The 21,979-nt window shown below is 35.8% G+C and overlaps 1 protein-coding gene across 1 annotated transcript; it reads right to left on the reverse strand.

Moving 5' to 3' along the window:
- Positions 1–13,323: 13,323 nt before the first annotated feature.
- Positions 13,324–14,262, reverse strand: LOC131280311 (olfactory receptor 52A1-like). The gene has a single exon (XM_058306423.1). The coding sequence runs from the start codon at positions 14,260–14,262 to the stop codon at positions 13,324–13,326; it is 939 nt and encodes a 312-aa protein (XP_058162406.1).
- Between the last annotated feature and the right edge of the window lie 7,717 nt (positions 14,263–21,979).

Here is a 21,979-nt window from a genome sequence, read left to right on the forward strand (position 1 = left end):
CCCACGGGAGAGCCGCCCAGCGCGAAAGAAAGTGCAACCTGCCCAGGAATGGCGCCACACACATGGAGAGCTGACACAACAAGATGATGTAACAAAAAGAAACACAGATTCCCGTGCCGCTGACAACAATAGAAGCCGACAAAAGAAGAGCACGCAGCAAATAGACACAGAGAACAGACAACTGGGGCGGGGGAGAAGGGGAGAGAAATAAAATAAATCTTTAAAAAAAAAATTATCCAAATAGCTTTAGTGAATATGTAATAATGTATGTGTATGTTACCTGCCACAAATGCAGGTGAGCAACCTCTGTGATTTGTCTCAAAATGTGTGCTAGTCATTTACTAGGAATATTAATTTGGGAAATTCAACTTTGCCACATTAGAAAGTGTTGACCTGGAGAATCTTGGAAGAACATCACACAAGCTGAAGCTCTTCACAAGTATAATTGTGAATAATCCTCTGAAGGGGCACACAAAGACAAGAATTACAAGTAAACAAAATAGGGAAACGGACTTGGCCCAGTGGTTAGGGCGTCCGTCCTCCACATGGGAGGTCCGCGGTTCAAACACCGGGCCTCCTTGACCCGTGTGGAGCTGGCCCATGCGCAGTGCTGATACGTGCAAGGAATGCCGGCCACGCAGGGTGTCCCCCCCCCCCCCCCCCGCGTAGGGGAGCCCCACGCGCAAGGAGTGCACCCGTAAGGAGAGCCGCCCAGCGTGAAAGAAAGTGCAGCCTCCCCAGGAATGGCACCGACCACACTTACCGTGCCGCTGACGACAACAGAAGCGGACAAAGAAACAAGATGAAGGAAATACACACAGAGAACAGACAATGGGGGGGTGGGATTAAATAAATAAATAAATCTTAAAAAAAAATAGCAGGTGAATAAATTTAAAAGCCTGCCTTTAGTCTAAAGGACCATAGAGCATGTGAAGGAAATAATTACCTTTTGTTGTGATTTGAATTATGCACCCTAATATAGACATGCTCTTAATTTAATCTGCATCCCTGTGGCTATGAATCCATTGTAAACAGAATCTTTTAAAGATATTAATTTTAGCTAGATTGTGGCCTAACTGAACTGCGATGGGCCTTTATCTAAATTGCGGGAATGTGTTATAAACAGACACAAAGAGGAGCCAGAAACCAGGAGCCAAAAAGAATCCAGAAGAGAAACGAGAGGTCATCACCATGTAATTCCAGACAGAGATGAAAGCAGCAACCCAAGCCAAGGAATGCCCGGGGATGCTGAAGCCAGCATCAGAATCTTACAGACATTGAAAAAGAGCACCACCCTCTTGCTGGTGCTTTGATTTTGGACTTCTCCTAGCCTCAAAATGAGCCAACAAATTCCCATAGTTTAATTTAAACTATGGTATGGTATTTGCCAAGGAAAGTTGGTAAACCTAAATACTATCTTCCTGATGATTTTCCATTTCCAAATTCCGTAAATCTTAACTATGTTTTTCTAAGGCAGGGTTTTTCAACCTCAATATGATTAACATTTAGGACCAGAAAATTCTTTGTTGTACTGGCTATCCTCTGTATTACAGGAAATTTAGCAACATCCCTTGTCTCTACCCACTAGATGCCAGTATGACCCACCAGTCAAGGCAATCAAAAATGTTTATCAAACTTCCATTGTCAGTGTATGTGGACAGTGGTGAATATTACCATTATATGCTAACCACTGTTTTAGGATTTTCCAGTAGAGAGAAGGAGGAAGGGAGGAGTACTTAACTGAATAACAATTAATAAATTTATATAACTTTAAACAGAAATGTGTTTAGGCTATTGAAAAGGGGACAATATCAAATGTGAATAGTTTTTTTTTTAAACCAAGTAATTTAAAATTTGTAGTACTGACCTTATCCTTCTTAAAAATTCAATATGCTGGTACTTGGTGAATATCTTGAAAAACACCAAGGGTGTATAAACTTTGTGAAAAGGCTGTTTGCTCAAATATGTATATGTTTAAAAGAGGGGGGGAAACTCTTAAGCTCTCAAAATTCTTGAGCCAAGGGAAATGATTTGGAAAATTGGGTCCTCCATACAGCATAAACCCTGAACCATTAGGTTACCTATAACTCCAGTTCTGACTCAAGTTATCATTCCCAGAAGCTCAAAATGTTAAGGACTTTAAGAGTCAGCTAATCCACACTCCCCACAAAATGAGGAATTTCTTTCTTGTTTGCTGTCTCTGACATTAACCCTTTGATCTCTGCCTCAAAATCTCAGTGACAGACAACATCTTTTTCCCTGAGATAGTCTGCCACATTGCAGGAGAGTTCCAAATGTCTATGAGGTGTCTGTATTGTACTCTAGACTGCCTCTCTTTTCATGTCACATGGAGAATCTAGATCTAATTCCAATAACACGCATTGACAATGGATCGTGGTAACTAATTGTACAGGATCTGAAGCCATTCAACCAAGTACCAATCCAGATTTGCCATTGGCTTCTTTTGAGTGCTCTTGAGCAAGTTATAAAAAAGGTTTTAAGTCCCTCAGTTTCCCCATTGGTAAAATATGGTTAAAGGTAGAAATACTTTACAAGGTGATGTGAGTATTAAATGAAAATATTTAGAAAGAAGTATAAATGTATTAATCTGACCACAAAAATTCTACCTATTTTTCTGAAGCTGCTTATCCTCTCCTTCCCATGAAACAGGCTCAGATATTTAATGACACAATGAATATTCTCTCTAAATTAGTCCCCAGCTAAACATACCCTGACCTTTCCCAAATAATCCTTCTCTTAATTCATCTACCCATATATCTAGAGGTCCTTTGATTTTCAAGCTCATGTTAAATTTTGCCATTCGGTATTTCATTCATCGATCCAGAAACATTCTAGAGAGCATGAAACACTATGAGACAAAATCTTCTAGAGTTTTAACACCTACTACTGTAAGATTCTGTTGTTTATTTATCAGCCCGGAATCCTGTTATAGCACATGGGATATATGATGTCTCTGAAACCACCTTTTCCCTCCCCTCATTCAGTGCAGAAAATTAAGCCTAAGACTCACCGGTGAAATATAAGTTGCAGCTATAGAATGAGAATCTTTTTGATGTTTCAGGTAGTGAAGGGTGTTTTGTAGTATAGGATGTCCCTGTGAGGTTGGGTTTCAACAATCCTTGGAGAGCCTTGAGTTTCACCTGGGACCAGGGTGAAAAAGGAGACAGAATTAGAAGAAACATTTTCTAATATAGACTAGTATCTAAAAGAAATAGTCATAATCTGGTTTTGCTTGAGGACTGGGAATCAAAATTACCTTTTAAAAATTCCAAAGGTAGACAGTGTCCCAAAATAACACTAAACAAGTCAGCTGTACTTATTTACAAAAATAATAAGGCAACAAGGGAAAAGAGGCATCTTGAGATATTCTGACAAGTCAGTGTGGATACACACTGATAGAGAAATAAAAGAACAGTTATATATGTAACCCAAGTATGATAAGAACTAATTTCTTATTTAGGCTGCTGATAGGGACTGACTTTGGAAAGGGTCTCAATCACTTGTCAGTCACTGAGGTTCTCCCATATGAACTTTGGACACAAAAACATTTCCTGTATCTAAATCAGCCTTGACCCAGTTTTGTTCAGACTTCTGACATAATGGTTTGTATTTTCTACAAATTTAGTGCCAGTCAGATTATCTGTATCAATCCCTCCCCTGGGAACTAGCATTTTTGTTCCATGTTTATTTTCCTGTAAGAAAGGTTTTATTATTTGTGGTACTGTCCAACTTAATATATGAGTTCTTCCCCTGCAGAAAGGAGGGGGATCATGGAAAAACCTTGTGTGGCCCAAGCTGCCTTCTAGGTGCAAGAATAGTCTGGGTATATCCAATGGAAAATGATTAATCCACAAAAAAAGGGATGAAGCAACAATTCATGCCATAACTTGGAGGAACTTTGACAATCATATACTAACTGCAAGAAACCTGACACCTACGAACACATATTGTATGATTTTGTCTATATGAAATGTCCAGCATAGACAAATACAAACAGACAGAATAGATTAGTGGTTTCCAGTGACTAGGAGAGGAGGCACTGGGGAGTAACTGGAAATGGATGTGAGGTTTCTTTATTCAGGTCATGAAAATGTTCAGGAATTTTATAGTGATGATGGTTGCACAGTTTTGTAAATATACTAGAAACTCCTGACTTGCAAAATTTAAAAGGGTAAAATTTATGGTATGTGATTTATATTTCAATTTTTAAAAAAGAATGGATTCGATATGGCTTCATTTAAATATATGATTTGAAATATATGGTTGTGGTGATAAATATGGTAATGCAATTTGCTGACCAAAAAAATAATGTAGCTCAAATGTAAATGTGAAAATTTTTATTCTGAGACTATAAAAATATATTGTATTTGTTAGTGGAATCTGAAACACACCTGCTGCCATATGTCCTTCTACTTGGTAAAAATATATAAACAATTCTATTACAGGAATGAGCAGAAATTTGGTACAGTTTGTAAGGTGTTTTTTATTTTCTCCTTTCTTCATTCATCAAGTATTTAATAGTGATTAAGAATATAATATCCTGTGTAGGTTATGGACATTCAGTTATAAGAGACATATCATCCAAGAAGCTTTGTATATAGAATGGGATAGCAGTGTGATAACTGCTAAGAAAACATGGTAAAGGGTCAGAGAAGCTAGCCTGGGGAAAGTCCAGAATTCTTTAATTAAAGGATACATCAAATTCCTCAAACATGGATAGCAGTTAGGCAGGCAGAAAAGGAAAAGTATTAGAATGCAGAGTAGTAGGAACAAGACACAGATGCTTGACCGACTTATTGACTGAAGGAAATGTAAGAATATTAATGCCCGCTGACGAGCAAAAATTACTTAATATATGAAGAAGTCAGAATAGATTTTAATTTTAGAATATTAATTTTAGTGACATTTTAATAGTGGCTTAAAAAAACAAGCCAATGAATTCAAGTTGAAAAACAAGCATCTTATTTCCCATTAGCACTAATGAAAGGGAAGAAGAATTAAGTAATAGAGACGAGGGAACATATTTGTGAATTCTTTAATAAATAAGGGCTGGGACTTAGTGATTGAGTAGTGCAGCTTGTGAAATCGATGCATATTTCAAAGCAAATGATTGAATTTCTGGATTGGTCAAGTGAGTGTAGGAAGTGCATTTTTAAGAATTGTGGATCATTTTTTAGATAAAAAATTGTATTTACTTAGAAGAATACAGAATGTCAAAAAAGCAGCTGCAACATTCTCCCAGCCCCACCCCACTACCCACAATTACAGACTGGCATTCAGTTAACAGAATGACAATTATTCCAGATAATTTGCATCAGAGACAACTGAAGATGAAACCAACAAGAACCTGCTTTAAATTTCCATGCCAATTTATAACCACCATCATCTTCCAGGAAAGTTTAGTGGCTATTGAAAATACTACCAGGACAAGGCTGTCGAAAGACCCATTCATAGTGTGTTAATGATACAAAAAAAAAAAAAGAAAAGATACTGTACGGGTTAAAAACAAATCTTACCACCCTACATTTCAATTTAGAAGATCATGTTGTTTACAGGTAGGTTAAATGTTTAATAGACAAGAAAAAAAAAAAAACAACAACACTGTGCTAGGCCCAACTTGTCCTTCATCATCATAATTTCTTCATCTTTCTCTTCGTCTTTCTCCTCCTCATCTTCATCTTCCTCCTTTTCCCTTTTTCTCTTGCTTTTTTCTGCCTTTAAAAAAACTTTAAAAAGTTTTTTTAAAAATATATTTAAATTGCACAAATGTTATATAAAATTGTAGGGAATTCCTATATGCCTCACTCCCTTCTCTTCCCAATCTTTTGCACATTAACAGCCTCCTTCATTAGTGTGGTATATTTGCTATTATTGATGCACACGTATTGGAGCATTACCACTAAGTGTGGATTATAGTTTAAACCCTCTACTGTACAATTTTGTAAGTTAGGACAAGATATATAATGGCTTGTATCTGTCATTGCAATGTCATTCAGGACAATTCCAATGTCCTAAAAATGTCCCCTTATTACATCCATTTTTCCTCTCTCCCTCCCTTCAGAAACTCCAGTGGCCACTGCCTCCACATCAATGATAAAACTTCTCCAATTGCTAGAATAACAATAACTCTATAGGAGAATAACAGTAACTCATTCATCTTTACACTTTTCCCCTTTTGGTCAAGATCTTTTTCCAGGTGCATTGCTAGTTCGTGCTTCGTAGTAATCCCTTGATGCCAGGGAGGCTCATACCTGGGAGTGATATTCCATGCTGAGGTAAAGATAATGCATTTATATGCTGAGTTTGACTTAGAGAGGGGCCACATTTTAGCAACAATGAGGCTTTCAGGGGGAAACTCTTAGGCAACATATAATACTAGGCTAAGTTTCAATTTTAAAAGAAAAGGTTCATAAGTACAATCATCAGTATCAGGACCATCAATGGTCCATCCTCCTTCACTAGTCACTGCCCCTGTATTTGGGGATTCTTGCTTTCCCATTAGAGAATGTAGCAGAGCACCCCAGGATGGGAATTGGATATTCTTTCAGTTATTGTGTAGATCTCCACCCACAATGACAATGTCCCATGAGCACTTGAACTCTTTCATATGCCTTATAGGTATGGCCAGTTGAACCTTTTCCCATGCATTTCCCATTAGTGACACCATGCACCAATTATTCTTCCCTGGCACAGTTGTAACCCTTCTGTGATCCAAAACTTCTTCAAAAATAAAGCCAACAAAATAACAATAAAATTAATAAGAAAATGAAATAATGATGATAATTATAAAAGTAACAAATAAAATACAATAATTAAAAATAATTTGAAATAATAAAGAAATAACAAATTAAAATAAATTTTGGCATTGTGTCTTTCTTCCTTGTAAGATCTGTTGTCTTGTATGTATAGTGACATTTTCTTCCATTTATTCCCTCAGTTTCTTAATTTTTTTTCATTTTGTCTTCAAAGAAGCTTTATTTTACAAAAAAAGTCACACACAGAATATAAGGGATACCCATATACCCAATATACTCCCCTCTTCCCCTTTCCCCTATTAATAACATTTTACATGTGGATGGTACATTTGTTACAAATATAGAAGCATTGCTACTAACCATGGGCAATGATTTACGTTATGGTTTACGTTTTGGACCATACACTTTTATAAATTTTGATAAAATTTAACACGGCCTGTATCCATCATTGTAAGATCATGTAGAACAATCCCAATGCCCCCAAAATGGCTCATGCTCCATCTATTCTATTCCTCTCCCTTCCTTTAGGATGCATGGCAACCACCAACCTTCACTCCTTGAAGAACAGGATTCACAGTTACTTGCAACAACATTGAGTGCTTGATGAACTGGCTTGTCCTCCCCTATTAGGCACTGCCTATGCTCTAGAGAGGCTCTTACCCCTCCATTTGAGAATATTATTGATGTGGGCTATGGGTGGGAGGCTCTTTGTCTCTTCAGAGATAACCTAAACTATCTGTGACTTGTGGGTGTGGGGTGATAAAAGGCTGCAGTCCTGCCCTTGGTGACCATGGCAAGAACTCCAGTCCCAGGTAACAGTTTAACAATGCAAGGTCTATAAATTTTAAGTATTCTGGGGAAATGCAAACCAATATGCTAAAAGCGTATCTAGAATGCCTGAGGTCCATGCTAAAAGCTTACCTAAGATGTGGAAGATATATATGCTAATTCAAGCCTATTGAGAACTGAAACAAGAAGACCATTTGACCTTTCCTCTCTGTATAAAAGGGACTCAAAAATCTTGTTCCAGGCTTGGGATTGAAACAGAAAGCTCCTGAGTCCAGCCGGCCATCAATAAAACATTTTTCCTTCTCAATCATTCCTGAGTCCTGGCCTCTCTATATGCACATAATTGAACCTCTCTCAAATTCTACAACATTTTGTGCTGTTAGAAAATGAGAGTACTCTAAATTCATCTTTATTAGTTAGCCTAAGGAGGTACTGATGCAAAATACCAGAAATCACTTGGTTTTTATAAAGGTATTTATTTGGGGTAGAAGCTTACAGTTACCAGGCGATAGCATAAGTTACTTCCCTCACCAGTCTTTTGCCATGTGTTGGAGCAAGATAACTACCAACATCTGCCAGGGTTCAGGCTTCCTGGGTTCCTCTCTTCTAAGAGTTCATTTCTCTCCAGGCTTAGGTGCTCTGTTTTCTCTACAAGATCAACTATAGACTATGAGGTTCTCTAAGGATTTGCCTCTCTCCACAATGCCAGCAGGACACTATCAGGTGACCAGCCCATCTCCCTGGGGCTTTCTGCCATGTCTAAGAAGCTGTCTCTATTCCTCTGTGTTCTTCTCCTGTGTGTTTGATTCTCAGGCTCCAGCTCAAAAATCCAGCATCAAAAACTCCAACTCTGTCCTTTTCCATGTCTTTAATCTTTGAGTCGGGTGGGGACTCAACACCCTACTGACATGGTCCCCTAATCATAATTTAATCACACTCAGGTACAGACAAGTTTACAAACATAATCCAATATCTAGGTTTGGAATTCATGAACCGTATCACACTGCTACAGCATCTTTACTTGAAAATTGCTTTCAATACACATCCTTTGTATTTTCCTGTAAATTATAGAATTAGCTTCTCAATTTATGTAAAAAATTGGTTAGGATTATATTTGCGAATATTTTGAATCTATAGATCAATTTAAGGAGAACGGCTATCTTAATACTGAGATATCAAATACATGAAGGTTACGTATCTATTTCCTTAGTACTAGAATAATTTCTCTTATCATTGTTTCATAATTTATAGTATGGATTCTTGAAATTTTTGTCATTTTATTGAACACAAATATTTCCTGAATCTCTTGTTTTTACAATCAATGGAAAAATCACTCACATTTTACTTCCCAATTAATGGTTTCTAGTGTGTACAGTTGCAAGTGTATGTACCTTAATCTTATAATCATAATAAATTCTCATGGAAAAATTTTTCTACTAGTGATGTGGGCTATGGGTGGGAGGTTCCTTGTCTCTTTGGAGATAACCTAAGCGGTCTATGTCCGGACTTGTGGGTGTAAGACCGTAAGAGGCTACAGTCCTGCCCTTGGTGACCATAGCAACGACTCCAGTCCCAGGAGGCCATTTAGCAATGCAAACTCTATATACATACCAGTCAGTCCAGGGAAACTCTGATGGTGGTGATGCTGAAACTTAAGGGAACTTGGACTTGGCTTCAAATGGGAAATATAATATAGCCTGTGCATAAATTCAAAATCACCTAATTCTGTATCCAAGTGTGCCTAGTGTCTAGAATCCAGTTAAGTGATATGGGCATTGAGTGTTCAGAAAGGATGTAAGACTAAATGTGTACTCAAGGTTGCATCCAGATGGAATGTGGGCAAGATGCTAATTCAAGCTCACCTGGAATGTGGGTGATATGTTAATTCGATATGTTAATTCAAAACCTATCTGGTACTCAGGCAAAGACTTAACTAACAAAGCAAGTAGTTTTCTTTGATAAAAGCACCATTTGACTGCCCACCCTGTATAAAAGGAACTTGGAAATCTTGTTACAGGCTCCGGTTTGAAACAGAAAGCTTCCAAGTCGAGCCGGCTATTAATAAACCATTTTTCCTTCTCAAAATCATTCCTGAGTCCTGGTCTTTCTATACACAAATAATTGAACCTCTCTCATAAATGCTACAACACTAGAAATAAAGGTTTTTCAACTGATATGTATTTGGTAGCAACAGTCTTGCACATAGGATGAGCATGGTTACTATTCCCTTGTCCAGTTCTCTCTTTTGAGAGTTATCAACTAAACAAATCGTAGATTATGGGGCATATGTATCTTTCAGTAGTGCATCTTGACTTTCATTTTCTCTTTGACTCCTTAAGCAAAAACTGCCTTTTAAAACTATTTTTAGTTTATCATTTCAGTGCTTGTGTATGAGTGAATTCCTTTACGTTGTACTTCTAATACCCTTTCTTCAGTGACTTCTAGACTTTGATGGCAAGTCTTTTTAAGAATTTGTGTAATAGTTGCTGCCTTGGGTTCTTAATATATTTAGAAGTTATTCACAGAAATGAGTAGATACAGGACAAAATATCACCTTTATTTTAATACAGTTTAAATGTAAGACTACAGTTTAGGCAAAAAGCCAAATGTGCTTGCTATCTGAACCTCATAATGAGTCCAAGTAAGCATGGAATTGAGGATAATCCTGATATCAGAAGAGCTTCCCACAGGAGAGTAAGGACTTTGTCAGGAAGATCAACATAGCGCTTCTCCCAAGAAGTAGAAAGGTAAAGATGAGCCAAACTTGGCAATCTACACTTTTTAAATTGAATATTTATATGAAGGGAGTGTGAAAGATCCGAAGTGTTAATACCTATGGCTGTCTCACAGAAAAGCAAAGAGGAAGAGTGAGGAGAATCAATTTGCAACCTTAATGAGTCAAAAATCACAAGTAATAAGTCCATTCTTTGAAATCACTCCTACTAAGGAATGACAATGGTTTATTGAAGGGTCTCTTGGGAATTCTGAGAACTAAAGACTTTGAACACAATTACTTCAATATTTGTTCAACTGGTTTTAAACTCAAGAAGGTAAAAAGGGCACAAATTAGAAAACAAAATGTGCAAAGGAAGCAAATATATTTCACAGAAAAGATATACAAAAGCAAGATGAAAAAATATTCCACTCCTTGTTAAATACATGTTATAAGGAAAACCACTTTACATGTACTGCTGTAGAAGATGAGAGAGGTTTGATTATTTGCACATAGAAAGGCCAGGACTCAGGAATGATTTTGAAAAGAAAAAAAAATGATTTATTGATGGCCGGCCAGACTCAGGAGCTGTCTATTTCAAACCCCAGTCCTGAACAAGAATTTTGAGTTCCTTTTATACAGAGAGGAAGAGCCAAATTGTTCCTTTGTTCCAGTGCTCAATAAGCTTCAATTAGCAAGCTTTTAGCACATTTGATTTGCATTTACCCTGAATATTTAAAGTTTATAGAATTCGCATTGCTAAACCCTTTCCCAGGACTGGAGTCGTTGCCATGGTCACCAAGGGCAGGGCTGCAGGCTCTCACTGTCCCACACCCACAAGTCAGGACACATACAGCTTAGGTTATCTATGAAGAGAGGAAGAGCCTCCCACATTTTACCTTTCTATACCCAAATAATAGAACCTCTCTCAGCTTCTACAACACCTGCACAGGTCTGATATCCCACATACTCTCCATGAACTGCTAGAACTAGAAATTATGAGAAATATATTAAAACTTTAGAAAATAAAAATAGAATTGTAGAAGACCAAACAAATCATCCTTCTGTCTGTATATGGACTACTAGCGAAGAATGCTTTTTACAGACAGAAACTTGCAATCAATTTGCTGATCTAGCTACAAACCTCACTTAAGCAAAAAAAAACCACAAAAAGACAAAAAAACAAAATAAACATTTTCTCATTAGTAGTCCTGTAATATACTCAATCATTATTATTATTATATTTTGAACATATCAGTTAAAATTTTCTGGAAATATGTTTTTCTTTGCTATATGAATACCTCCATGATGTTCTCAAATTTTGCTTAATGGCCAGCGGAGCCTAAATTATTCATTGTTTGCCTTTTTAAAAAACAAAAATTCTAAGCCCTAACCTAGAAGTATAAGAAACTATTTCTAAAGCTATTTTAATTTCCATCTAAAGAAATTACTTTATCAAAGTAAAACATTTGTTATTCCAATTCTCTAACCATTGTCTCTCATAAATATTGATATTTACAAAAGTCTCAACAGATGCACCATGATAACCTCAAGATTTATAACATGTTCATCCTCACACAGGTAAATGATAAGGTCCAGCTCACAGAACCAGAATAATTATCCACCAGCAATGTGGCATGAAGTTCAATATTTCTTACAAATATAATAAACATAGTAAAACCAAAGTATGGACATTTGCACACATAGGGATATGTTCCATAATCTTTACAAAGGATGATCTCTGAGGTCTTCAGGAAAAATGCATTCACTTTAATTTCTGAGGTCTTAAATCTTAGACTAACCATTCCTTATCATTGATGATATAATAGCCTTGACTTACTTAAAAGTGTGTTGTTTATATCTTCTGAAAGAGTGTTCTGACACATGCCATGGTGGAAGACACACGCAAGTTCTTTTCACATAGACAGTTCTATACCATGGAAAATGAAAGATTTCATAATATAGTCTAATCAATTTTGTAGAGTGTTAGTGCATACTGTTGAAAATTTTATCTTTCTTATCTTCTGAAAGTGTGCCCTGCATTCAAACAATATTGGGAGAAAATGTGCACATCCCTTAACCCATATTCTCTAGTTAAATCTCCTCAATCACATACCCCTGTATGTGTGTCATTTATTGTTTCTCATGAGTGAGACTGCCTAACTGAAAACAAAACAAAACAAAATAAAGCAGTCTCCTGACTGTTTTTCAGTTGCATCTCAGTGGTCCATTCCCTTGACTATTTTCCTATCTAAAGCATACATGTACTCTGGCTCTCTCTCCCTTTTTCTCTCCCAAGAATTTAAGTTCACAAGACATGAAACAACCATTGTGATGAATTCACTACTGTTTAACTGTCCTTTAGAGTATTCTTTATAATGATGTAGAGTCTTGAAAACACCTTTTGAATTAATTCACTAGTGAATGGTATAAGGAGGGGAAAAACTATTAATATGAAAACTGAACATGCACTTTGTGCTTTTAACTTCCTGAATGACTCTGGAAATATATTTAAGTTTTTAGTCTTTAGTGTTTCATTAATCTTTCAAGACATATTGTGTAAGAACACATTTAATATACCTATCTTTCAGGCTTTTTATTGACAAGGATGATCAAGAAATAAAGAGAGGCAAAAACATCGGTTTAAAAAAAATTTTTTTTCCCTGTATCTATACCCTCCAGAGCAATGAACCTTCAAGGAATTAAAGTTGAATGTGAGATATATGTAATTCATGAATCTTTCTGGAGACGGTTTATACAGAAGAATAGTCAAGCAAAGGTCAAAAAATTAAAGGAAACAGATATATATTCATTATTTAGCTTTCTCTACATCTAGCTCTCGTTTTCCAGGTAGGATGCAAGACCTTACTGAGTGATGGCTATCATGCGGTATGTTGATCTGTAAACAAGCTCCTATGTTGGGAAACTTCAAGAACAAATTAAACGGAAAACATAAATACCTCAAATAATTTAGATTTTGTTTTATTTTAAGAGATGGTTACCGTTCAAAAAAAGAACACATGAAGGTATTAATCCAGATGAATTTTAGGAGCAGAACATTTTCACCACATGAATGCGGATCTGCTTGGTCTTTATACCATATACAAGTGGATTGAGAAATGGAGGAAAAAGCAAGTAAATGCTGGAAAAGAGGATATGGATATAAGGTGGGATATGGGAACCAAACCTATGTGTAAAGAATGAGAAAAAGGCTAGGAGGTAGAATTGCAAAAACACACAGATGTGAGGTGTGCAGGTACTGAATGCTTTAAACCTAGCTTCTTTCTGAGGCAAATGAAAAACTGTGATAAATATCTGGATATAAGACAAGGTGATGAATATGAGGTCAAATCCCGCTACAGTGAAGGCCACAAACAAACCAAAGATTTTGTTGATCTGGACATTTTCTGCTGCTAGTTTCACAATGGCCATATGCTCACAATAGGAGTGGGAGATGACAGTTGTATGATAAAACTGAAGCCTACACTTTATCAGCACAAGAGATACAGTTACTAGAATGGCAGCCCTGAGTATTACTACAACTCCTATTTGGGTGACCAGATGGTGGGTGAAGATGGTGGCATATCTCAGTGGATAACAGATGGCAACATACCGGTCAAGGGCCATGGCCAGCAAGATGCCTGACTCTGTGCACTGAAATGTGTGAATAAGCCACATCTGAAGAAGGCAGGAATCAAAATAGATCTCTGACATATGGAACCAGAAGATTCCTAGCATTTTGGGCATTATGCTGCTACCAAGGACAATATCTGTTACTCCTAGCATGCCAAGAAATATGTACATGGGTTCATGGAGGCTGCGCTCTGATTTGATAATGAACAGAAGCAATAAATTCCCAACCATAGCAATGAGGTACATGGCACAGAATGGTATCCCAATCCAGCACTGCACAGACTGTAGACCTGGGATCCCTACTAGTGTCAATACAGAAGGCATGAAAACTGTAATGTTGGAAATGGGCATAGTTCCCTTGGTCCTCCTATTGTAGCAAAAGAAGTTTTTCTGTCGGCACTTATGTTTAAAACCACTCCCTATTTTTATTCAAAGTCAGCATATTGAGTGTCTTATTTTGATACAAATTTAAGATCATATTATCCAACTTAATCCTATTATTTATGGAAAAATGCAGATTCTTGGAGATGCATCATTGCTTTAAAGAGAGGCATACACAATTACTGTCGTAAGATGTTATGTGCATGGTAGGTAGACCACCTTTAGAAAAAGCAAAATCACCTGGGAACGGCAAAACGTGTTGACCTGAAGGTTCATTCCTTTCCAGATCTGTTGATAAAAATATTAAAAGTTTTCTTTTTTTGTCTGGAAATTGCATTTTTAACAGTTTGCTGAATATTTCCATAGAGCACATTCCAGCTATTCCTGTTGTATTTAGTCCCAAGTACCTTTAACTCAGCAAAAGTCAATTTAGAAATGCAAACTCTCAAGGTCTGAGCAGTTGAATACCCAAGAGCTAAGATCTTTCTCTCTCTCTCTCTCTCTCTCTCTCTCTATATATATATATATATATACATCTCTATCTCTATCTCTGTCTCTATATCTCTATTTCTCTCTCTCTCTCTCTCAATCTCTTTCTCAATCTTGACCTAGTGACAGCTATTGTTATAGTTATGTATGTCATCTATGATTGGATGCCCTTGAAATGAATGTGAAGGAAGAAGCTTTAAGGAAAAAAATCTTATCTCAAATTTATTTACTTTTGATATGTCGCAGCCAGAGTTCTCCGCTATTTTTCAAATTTTAGTCAAACTCTATTTTCTATTGCCTGTAGTTCTAAAAGCTGAAACTTTGAAATAATTTGTGTGCTTAAATTAGCATTCATAACCAGTTTAATTTTGTAGTTCACATTCAGAATACATAGATTAAAAAAAAAACCTCTTAATGACAAGAGAATGGAATACAGCATGGTGTAGGGCAAGAGGACTCATTTCTGGAGAACTGCATGATAAGGAAAAGATAGAGAAATGGATAACTAAGCCATAATAGAGACTTATTTTTTGTGTTGTTTAAACTTCAATACTATGATAAGCCTAAGATTTGGTCTTTTTTCACAAATCGGTTATAATGAAATGTACTCTAGAAATCTTGGATCATTTTGTAAGCATGGGTATAAGTAATTTTGAGTAAATAAATGGGCAAGAGAGAAGTTACTTGAACAGATTCAAATACAGAAATGGACAAAAATCTCGGATATTAGAAATAATTCAGAAGAGAGTTATAGAAAAATGAATAAAATTCAATAACTTCTTAATTTTACTGATGACTGAATTTTCAAAAACTTTAGCTTATGTCCTCACAGTTTTCCTATCATAAAATAATCATTTTTTAAAATTACATATTTGAATCAAGAAAGTCTCAAACCATATATTAGAGAAATGTTTCAGGCACAGCGAACAATAAAATTGGGTCATTGCATTCTTTTTAGACTCACCAATATGTTGCTTTCAAATCATGTCAGTACATCCTCTAAACAAATATTGAATGTCATCAATTAACGAGTACAGCAAGCAACTCTGGTTAAGGCTTCTCAATTTCAAGCGAAATGATGAAATCAGCGGGCCAACATCTTCAATTCTATGACTCTTCTGTTTACAATCACTGACTCTTCCCAATAGGAGCACATTTCTTCTCCTCCACAATTAGTCAAAATTGGAACATGCATCCTTCAAAAGTTATCACTGTTGTCTGACACATTCCAAAGTAAAGTGCTAAGATGTGAGATTCACCTGAACAGTACATGGAGTTGGGTGACAAGTGGGAAAATACATAGCAAATGAATGCAATCTTAATGGGATGGAGTGATTCTTATGGGGGAAGCTTGCTAAATTATAGGAGTGAAGTTGATATAGTGAGGCTAATTCCCTAATGTTTGTTGGGAGCTATTTTTTCTCTTACCAGATCCATGAAGTATGTTGTACATGTTCATATCAGCTCTGCTTTCCTGGGATTCCACAATCATACCCACACTTTTTGTGTTCTTCAATTCTCCTTTTTCTATTTGCATTCTCAGTAACAATATTCAGCTAATGTCTTGAATTCATCTTTGCCATCTGCCTAATGACACTCTGGACATCCCATGCTCTGGGATAGCTCTTCATACTCTGCAATCCAAATACTCCTATTCTTCCACAGGCCTTTCAATCATCTTTAAGTGTTGATCCTCTATCAAAACTCAGAACAAGTTTCTGGCATTGTTGGATAAAGTAGACATAAAAAAGCTCAAATTGGAGAACAAAGATGCTAGCGCCAGTTTTATGTTTCATGATGATTGTGTGGAGAAGAAAGAGGATTTATAAACTCAGAATAGAGGATTTTTCCAGCCACTAGTCAAGGCCATCAGGGAATCAGCAGATTTTGATCAGCCCTCTTGGGCCTATACATAAAAGCAAAATCCCTGAAATAATTCCTACATGTTTAGAAATATCTCACTCTCTCCTTTTATCATTCCCCACAGGCTAAATGTAAAGAAATTCACATACACACGTTTTCTTTTAGTAAATTGAGTCCTCCTGTTGCTTACCTTGTTGCAAAAAGACCTGTTCCCATGAAAATTCCATTCTCCTCAAATAAATATCTTTCTCACCTCTTCTTCTGGTTTCCATAGAAACAGTTTTATGATATACAATATTGGCCTTTCGATCTCCTTCAGTCTCACTTTACCCACTTTTATTTTCCTGAAATACTTTTAGTGAAGTTAGTAATATTCTGAATGTGATCAACCCAATGGACATCTCTGAGTTCTAATATGATGAGCTCTGTCCAGGTGATTATACTTTTTTAGTAATATTTTTATCTATCTCACCCTTTCTTTCTTTCTTCCTTGCTTCTCTCCTTTATTTTTTCTTTCAAAAGTAATTGTTATATATCTCTCATGTGTGTGGAATCATACTACGCTCTTGATTGAATAGCATCAACAAAAAGCAGTGGGCACATTATCTTCAAATTTTTCCTAATATTGGAGTTAAAAAAACCTTTAATTGCATTAGTATATGGTAATTTCTAGGAAAAACTATGTGCATGCTATCTTTCTCTGTCATATTTTCTTCTCTAGTGTCTAGGGTTACATATAAATATAAATGTGTGTGTGTAAGTTTGTATATACAGCTCAAAGGTATTTGATGCAATGTTGAAAGTCAGACAAATTTAGCAGAAATACTGTCAGTGATGTGGGATATTGATAATGAATTTGAGGTAGAATAAGAACAAGACATAGGCTGAAAAGACAGGGAATTCTCTTCCCAATCTTACCTCTGAGAAGGAAAGAGAAGCAATTTATTCAGAATTCAGAGGATAGCTCACAGAATTCAGAAGCAATTCAAGAGCTTATTCTTGAATTGCCAAAAATAATTTAGAATATACACTATTTTGGTCTCTATACTTTCTTTTCTATTGATTTCCTTCAAATTTTGGTGCTTCCCAAAGTTATAGATTAAGTGGTTTTCACCCTTAAACTACACAAACTTGTCAATAATTCAATAAATACACAACACTTTAGACAGGCCACAGTCCTTACACAATCTGCTATAACAATATTTCAAGTTAATATTTTCTCTATGCCAGACACATTGGGTACAAAATTTTCATCATAATTTCATTCCATGCTTTACTATTTATGACTTTGCATTTTCTCCTCCAATCCATGCACTCTTTTCTCCCACTTCAAATAATAGCAGAATCCCTAAATGGTTAAAAAGGCAAGGCTCAGGAACTGAATGTAAACTGGTGACACATCAACAAATCTTGTCTTAATCCTGCCTATATCAATAAATCTTTCTTACCTTGCCCAAAACATTTGTTCCTTTAGTATGTTTCCTGTTCTTTTGGCTCCTAAGCAATTCACTGCATTCCTTGGAAAGCAGCTCTCCCCTCCCTATTCTGCATTCCTCAGGATTGGAGAATAAATAATGGACTTGAGTAGATTTACTGTTACTCTACTATAGACTTACTGTTGTTCTAGCAATAGAAGAACTTTTATCATTGATGTTGCAGCAGTTGTGAGAGGTTCAATTATTTGTGTATAGAAAGGCCTTGCTATTGACACTGTAATCTGTTGGTACCAGTGAGGCTTACACCTAGGAGTCATGTCCCATGGCCAGGGCAAATGTGGTGAGTTTATATGCTGAGTTTGGCTTAGAGTGAGGTCATATTTGAGTAACAAGAAGTCTTTCAGAAGCTAACTCTTGAGTAATATATATTTCTAGCCTAAGTTTCAATTTCATAAGAACAAGGTTCATAAGTATAAGTGTCAATATCAAGGGCCTGGCATATTAATCTGTCCTCCTTCATTAGGCACTGCCTATGTACTCTACAGATTCTTGCTACCCTGTGATAGAATGTGGCAGGATTCCCCAGGATGGGAATTCAATATTACATCAATTATTATGTTGGTCTCCACCTACTGAGACAGCACCCCATGACCATATGCACACATTCTTATTCCATAGAGGCATACTCCAGATGCACCACTCCCAACACATTTTACTGCCCTTGATACCTCACACCAGAGTCTTCCCTATCACAGTTTCAAATCCAAAACCTCAGCAAAAACAAAGCCAAAAATAAAATAAAATAAAACGAAATAGAAGTAAGTAAAAACATAATTTTCAGTGCAATGAAACTTGCATCACAGTAATATTTGTTATCATTTACTGACAAGTTCTTTTGTACATTCCCCTGTATCCTATTTTTCACTTTATTTTCAAAGAAACTTTAGGTTACAGAAAAGTCAAATACAAACTATAGGGTACTCCCATATACCACATCCCTCCTCCCACACACACACACCCTCCCCTCCCAATAACATCCTATATGAGTATTGTACATTTATTACAATTGATGAACAAATATGAAAACATTGCTACTAACCATGGACACTGATTTACATTTTGCACCATACACTTTTATAGCTTTGACAGAATGTGTAATGGCTTGTATACATCATTGAAAGATCATGCAAAACCATTCCAATGTCCTCAAAATGCCCGATGTTCCACTCACTCTTCCATCTTGGAACATATGGCAACTATTAAGATTTAATTTTTGAAGAATAAGGTTTATATTTACATGCATTAATATGGAGTATTTGATATACTGGTCTGTTTTCTTTTTTTACTTAGTGCCTAGGTACTTGAGAAATACTTACCCCTCTATTTGACAATATAGCAGGACTCCCCAAGATGGGAACTTAATATTTTCTTGTCTCTACCCACTGGGATAATATCCCATGACAAAGTGAACACATTCATATTCCATCAAAGCATGCCCCAGATTCATCTTTTTCCATATATCCCCCCACCACAGATGCATTGCACCACAGTGGCTGAATCTATGATGGTGGGAATTTGAGGGGGGACAAATATAGCAGGGGAAGGTCATAGGTGTAGTAATATGCTTTAAAATCAGGAATTGAGAGTCCTCTTTGTTCTATTTTAAGATATTTTTGGCTTTACAGTGACACACTTCCAAATAAATTTCATAATTGGCTTTTCCATTTCTGCAAAAAAAGCTGTTGGGACATTTATTGGGACTGTTGGGACATTATTTGGATTGTGTTGAACCTGTAATTCAGTTTTGATAGAATAGATATCTTACCGGTATTTAGTCTTCCAATCCATAAACACAGAATATCCCTCCATTTATTTATTTTTAGTTTCTTATAGCAATGTTTTGTAGTTTTCTGAATACAATCCCTTTATGTCTTTGGTTATATTTATCCCTAAATATATATTTTTTAGTCACTATAGTAAATGGAATTATTTTCTTAATTCCTCCTCAGATTGCTCAACAGTAGCAGTATTGAAATGCTACTGATTATTGCATATGAATCTTGTATCCCACCACTTTGCCGAACTCATCTATTAGTGAATCTAATAGTAAATAGTGAAAGTTTTACTTCTTTTCTTTCTCTTGCTACCTAATCACTCTAGGTAGAACTTCTAGCACAATATTTAATAGGTTACCCTTGTCTTGTTCGCAATATCAGTGGGTAAGTTTTCAGGTTTTCACCATTGAGTGTAATGCTACTTGTGGGTTTTTCATACATGCAATTTACCATATTGAGAAAGCTTTCTTCTACTCTTATCTTTTGGAGTGTATTTACCAAGAAAGTATGTTATATTTTGTCAAATGCCTTTTCTATGTCCACCTGGAGAATCATAATTTTTCTTCTTCAATTTATCAATGTTGTTTATTACACTAATTGATTTTCTTTTGTTGAACCACTCATACATACCTGGGATAAAACCCACTGGATCACAGAGTATAATTTTAAAGTTCTTTTGGATTTGGTTTGTAAATATTTTATTGAGGATTTTTGCATTTATATCCATTAGAGATAGAGTTTGTAATTTTCTTTTTTCATTATATTTTTTTAATTTTTTTTAATATTAGAGTAATGCTGGCTTCATAGAGAACTTGGTAGTATTGCTTTCTGTTCAATTTTCTGGAAGAGCTTAAGAAAAATTGATATTAGATCATCTTTGAATGATTGGTAAAATTCATCAGTGAAGCCATCTGGTCCTGGGTCTCATCTTTGCGAGGTTTTGTAATGACTTTTTCAATTTCTTACTTGTGATTTGTTTGTTGAGGCCTATTTTTTCTAGAGCCAGTGTAGGTTGTTTGTGTGTTTCTAGGAATTTCCCTGTTTCATCTGCATAGTCTAATTATGTGGTGTACAGTTGTTCAAAGCATTCTATTTTTATCTGTATTTCTGCCAGGTCATTGGTAATGTCTCCCCTCTCATTTTTTATTTTATTTATTTGCATTTTTTCACTTTTTTTCTTTTTCAGTGTAGCTAAGGGCTTGTCGATTTTGTTGACCTTCGCAAAGAACCAACTTTTGTTTTTATTGATTTTTGCTATTATATTTTGTTCTCAATTTCATTTATTTCTACTCTAATCTTTATTATCTCTTTCCTTCGGCTTTGTTTAGGATTACTTTGCTCTTCTTTTTCTAGTACCTTCGGGTGCACAATTAGTCTTTAATTTTAGCTCTTTCTTCTTTTTAAATGTAAGCATTAAGGGCTATAACTGTCCTTCTCTGTACTATCTTTGCTGTATCCCATAGGTTTTGATTTTCATTTTCATTTAAATCAATATATTTGCTGATTTCTTTTGCATTTTCTTCTTTGACCCACTGATATTTTAAGAGTGTGTTATTATAGCTTCATATATGTGTGAATTTCCATTTCTCTATCCATTTTTCATTTCCGGCTTCATTCCATTATGATCAGGGAAAGGGTTTCTGTAATTTAAATCTTTTTACATTTATTGAAACCTGTCTCATGACATAACATATGGCCTACCATGAAGAAGGATCAATGAACACCTGAAAAGAATGTATATCCTGCTGATTTAGAGTGCAATGCTTTATAAAGTTTGTTAGTTCCCACAAATTATTTAAGCTCTTTGTTTATTTACCCTCTGCCCAGATTTCCTCATCAATGCTGAGAGTGGTGTATTGAAGTCCAAAATATTATTTTAGATGCATCTGTTTCTCCCTTCAGTTTTGCCAGTTTGTGCATCATATATCTTGCAGCCTCCGGGTTAGATGCATAAATATTTACTACAATTATTTTTTATTGGTTCATTAAAATATAATGACATTATTCATCCCTTATAACAGTTTTGTTTTTAAAATCTACTTTATTCAAAAATTGTGTCAAAAT

This window comes from Dasypus novemcinctus, chromosome 10 (genome assembly GCF_030445035.2).
Source record: "Dasypus novemcinctus isolate mDasNov1 chromosome 10, mDasNov1.1.hap2, whole genome shotgun sequence".
In the NCBI taxonomy this organism is placed as follows: domain Eukaryota; kingdom Metazoa; phylum Chordata; class Mammalia; order Cingulata; family Dasypodidae; genus Dasypus; species Dasypus novemcinctus.